At 46.0% G+C, this 4,618-nt stretch overlaps 1 protein-coding gene across 1 annotated transcript; it reads left to right on the forward strand.

Moving 5' to 3' along the window:
* Positions 1–396: 396 nt before the first annotated feature.
* Positions 397–3,063, forward strand: LOC136382348 (C-C chemokine receptor type 1-like). The gene is made up of 2 exons (XM_066351504.1): positions 397–475; positions 1,931–3,063. Exon 2 carries the CDS (start codon positions 1,996–1,998, stop codon positions 3,061–3,063), a length of 1,068 nt encoding a protein of 355 aa, XP_066207601.1. The 5' UTR covers positions 397–475; positions 1,931–1,995.
* The last annotated feature ends 1,555 nt before the right edge of the window (positions 3,064–4,618 follow it).

Genomic DNA, 4,618 nt, shown 5'->3' on the forward strand with positions numbered 1-4,618 from the left:
CCTTACACATCAGAGTAAGTGGTACTTCTCTTCTCTGTCCAGTCGGCTTCTATGGAGGACAATCTGCATGAATCCGTGCACGCGGTGCCTCTTATGGCCCCTTCATGCACCTGCAGGCAGTGAACTGCGTAGTAATGCTGAGAATGGGAGGATGTATAAGATGGACAATCAGATGTGAAATAATCATTTTTTGTTGTTATTAAAAAAGAAAAGCTTTCTGGAATGATGGGACTGACTGATTAAGAAAGTTGTCAGAGCATTAAGGAACAAGAGCCACTTTGTGTGGAAGGCTATTCAAGAGGAAATTACTTGCAAATCAACTCCATGGAAATGAAAATCACACATGGTGTAGCAGGAGGGAGCTAGGAATAGAAAAGTCTTTGCAGATGCAGGATGGTTTGAAACTCAACTATCTTCTTAAGAAGAGTAGAACCAAGGATTCGCCAACTCACATTGTGAGCTGACTTTAGAAGAGGTAGGATTTCCTCCCCTGAATTTAGGGAGTGGTCCTGGTGACCTCTTGGGATGCATTTTTTCTGTCTTACTAGAGAAAGTGGAAGCAGAATTTTGTTCTGAGAATAGTGGGGTTGGGGCTACTTGGAGGTATCTTCTTCAACTGTTTCCCCAGCCCCAAAATCTGGATGTTCTCACATTTCCAGATTAGAAATTCCAAGGAGTGTGCATAGCCTGCCACCAGGCATTGTGTCACTAATCGACCTTTTTGTTCCCTCTCTGACCAGCAGGACAGCTCTTAGGCTATTCAGACTGGCGGGGTGGCAGGTGAGCATTGATGTGCTGCTCGATATTTTATAATGGGCTTCCCTGAAAATTCCATAGCAGGCTTTCCTATAAAGCGAGCCCTGATTTCCAGTGTTGCTATATTTGTATGTAAACATGCCCACTGTGGTGGATTTCAAGCTACCAATATGCTGACTGTGGGGTTGGGGACACATGCACACGGTTGGTTCTTATGACCCAGAAAAAGCCAGCTGCCCCGCACCTCAGGCCTGGTGTCATTACCCGCACAGACGGCCCTCCCTGCTCAGAGGCTCACCTACTCCCTGGATGCAGCATGATGGCACTGGAAGGTCCCAGGCTTTAGGGCCATAACTGACCATTGTGTAATGACCTTGGGGCAGATGCTAAAGACACAGGACAGCATAGTGGGCTGGTTGGCAGCAACATAGTCCTTCGATTCTCCCTAAAGTCCCCGCACCAGCCCCGATCCATTGGGGAGAATTGTTATTGCATGGTGCGCACCTGTAGAAAAACCATTGAATGGAGTAGGAGGCCAGGAAGATGGAGGCTACTTTGTTTAATGGCATCTGATGATGCTGACTCTACGTGCCTTTTCTTTTATCAAAGTTTCCCCAAAGACGGGGCTCCCGGGGTCAGTGTTGCACGAGCTGCTCTGTGATTGGAGGCTAAAGTTCACGTGGTTTCAAGAGTGGACGTGAGAATGATACACACTGGATGTGAGCTCCAGCTCTCATTGTCCCAGATGTGTCCTATCCACTGCGAAATTCTCTGTCATCATGTATAAAATGGGAGACATAAATGGTGCCCTTCCCAGATTATTTAACACTGAGTCCAACGACAGGTCCGTGGGAATCATGAGGGAAGCGTTGGTGATGAAGAATGAGGTTGCTCTCCCTTTGTCTGGGTGCTCCATCCACCAGACGTTCCCTTCCCAACAGTCATTGCCAAAGGATTTGATTTCATGGTTTCTGCACTCATTTGTTTATTGTCTCCCTCACCCCTACATCCCCCTCCATTAAAGTACAATTTCCATGACAGTGAAGAAGACCTGGGGCCCCGTTGTTCAAGGTTGTGTCCCAGCACATGGTTCACAGTCGGCACTTTTGACTCAATAACCGGTTGTCATGTGGTTGATGTCATATAATAACTGCCTTGTCTCTGTTGTCCAGAGCCCCCTGCCTTTACCACCAAAGTAAACACAAAAACCATCTACCTGGACCCGCAGGAGAAAGGAGGATGGAAATTTCAAACATTTCAAAGGACTATGATGGAACCACAGAAGTCAACCACGGGAATACAACCCTGTGCCTATATGAAACCGTAAGGTCTTTAGGAGCTCGGCTGCTGCCCCCTTTGTTCCCCCTGGTATTTGTCATTGGCCTGGTCGGCAACATCCTGGTGGTCCTGGTCCTCTTGCAACACAAGAGGCTCAAGAACATGACCAACATCTACGTCCTCAACCTGGACATTTCTGACCTGCTCTTCCTCTTCACGCTGCCCTTCCGGATTCACTACTATCGGAAAGATAACTGGGTGTTCGGCAATGTCATGTGCAAGTTGCTGTCGGGGCTTTATTACGTAGGTCTGTACAGCGAGATCTTCTTCATCATCCTGCTGACCATCGACAGGTACCTGGCCATTGTCCATGCTGTGTTTGCCCTTCGGGTCCAGACTGTTACATTTGGTATCATCACCAGCATAGTCAGCTGGGTCCTGGCCATCCTGACTTCAATTCCAGACGTTTTCTTTACACATTCCCTGAGCATTAGAGGTCATTACATCTGCACCTCATTTATCCCTCGTACATACTACAGTCATTGGAGAGAGTTTCTGGCTCTGAAACTGAACATCCTGGGGCTGGTCTTGCCTCTGGTGATCATGATCGTCTGCTACACGGGGATCATGAAGATTCTGCTCAGATGGCCCAATGAGAGGAAGTCCAAAGCCGTCCTTCTGATTTTTGTCATCATGATCATCTTTTTCCTCTTTTGGATGCCCTTCAATCTGACTCTGTCTATTTATGCTTTTGACGACATCCTTTCAGTCAATTACTGTAACCAGAAAGACCAACTAGCCCTGGCCATTCAAGTGACAGCCGTGATCTCCTACATGCACTGTTGTGTCAACCCCATTATTTATGTTTTTGTTGGCAAGAAGTTTCGCGAGTACCTGCGTGAGTTGTTCTACAGTCTCCAGTCCCTGAGCCCGGGGAAGTGGCTCCCCTTCTTCCACACCAAGAACCAGGACAGGACCAGCTCCATGTCCCCATCTGCAGGGGAGCAGGAACTCTCTGACGGGTTCTGACTCAGGTCCCAGCAAGAGTGACCTTCCAGGCACAGTGGCTGTAGCTGGAGGGGAGGCAGCTTAGGGTGTCCCGGCCAGACTGTGACCACTGACCAGTGTGGAGCAACGCCACCTGGTATTGAGGTAGATCATCTCTGGTCCTTGAGTCTTCTCCATGAACTTCTCCTTGGAGACGAATGAGTGGGCTATGTCGTTCTGAATGACAGAGCAGAGGGCGTCAGCCATGGGCTTGGGCCAAACAGAGTTCTATATTCGTGACTATAAACATTTGTAAACAAAGCCACTGAACATCACCTCACCTCTACCCGCACCACCAGTGAGCTTGGAAATAGTAATTTCCACAGTTGAGTCCCCCCTGCAGGGTTTAGGTTGCAGGAAGCCCTCAGGAACATAGAACTCCTGATGGCAGAACTTGAGACCTAATGAAAAATAGAGTTGGGAAACTGTCATTTGCAATGGCACTTTCATTAGTGAATATTTTTATACTGACTAAAATCAAGCAATTCAGGTCTAGTGCCAGATACAGACCTTCTGTATAAAAGGCTGTACATCTGGAAATAGCCATGGAAAAAGTAGAGTCATTGTTTCAAAACCTTAGACTTCAAACTCACTTCTAAATCTCTTTACCCTATTACATACAACGTTCATTGTTGATGAACTTTGTTATACTTTATGTTTCCTCTTGTGCACATTCATGATTATAAAAGAGATGTACCACTGTTCTCAGCCTTCTGCTCTTGTTGTTTTTCAAAGGAGCACATTCAATCAAGTTTCAAGCTCAATACATTATTTCAAAGCATTGTTTATGGTGTCGGCACTGAAATCCTCGGTAGATGGACTCAAGTTGACTCGTATGCCCACTGTTGATTCCACAAATCAATTCACTCCCACGTGGTGACTGAGGACCTGCTCCCGTCAAAGCAACCCTCCGAGACTAGGCTCAGTTGGGAGGGGTGTTCTCTAAGAGCCCTGTGCTCAGTGAGGTGACAGCCACAGAATGCCAACAGAGCCCGGGTGGGGTGGGTGGGGCTGACACCAGGGATATAAAACCACTGTGAGTAGAGCCTGCCACCCACACATGCACTGCATCCTTCCATGTGCTGAGATGCAGAGGAGCCTAATGAGATGGTCAGTTTGACCCCGGAAACAGGCCTAATAGAGATTCTGGGCAGGGACTTGGAAGGCCAGCACCAAATCACTGTGTAGCTTTTGTTCACCTCCAAAGCATTCTGTCTTAGCTCTTAATTTAACAAATTAAAACCTTTTAGAAAAATAATTAGGTGAAACAGTGTAAGCAAATTTTCAATATAAAAAGTAATTTATTGAAAAGGAAATTGCCTGGCTTATAAATTGACATACATTATAAAACATAAAATACAAAAATGTTAACACAGAGAAAAAAGATATGTAACAAACTAAAAATTAAGACCAAGATGTTATCATCAGCTCCCCTGATGTATCAGGAAATTTTACAAATCAGTAGGAAAACCACTTGGATTTTTCTATCCCATAATTATTCTATATGCCCAATTGTCAAACAATTAACAAAGATATT

Source organism: Saccopteryx leptura, chromosome 10, assembly GCF_036850995.1.
Source record: "Saccopteryx leptura isolate mSacLep1 chromosome 10, mSacLep1_pri_phased_curated, whole genome shotgun sequence".
NCBI lineage: Eukaryota > Metazoa > Chordata > Mammalia > Chiroptera > Emballonuridae > Saccopteryx > Saccopteryx leptura.

What these genes read in the sequence shown, in the direction of transcription:
- LOC136382348 (XM_066351504.1), top strand. Translation starts at nt 1,996, where the DNA reads ATGGAAATTTCAAACATTTCAAAGGACTATGATGGAACCACAGAAGTC.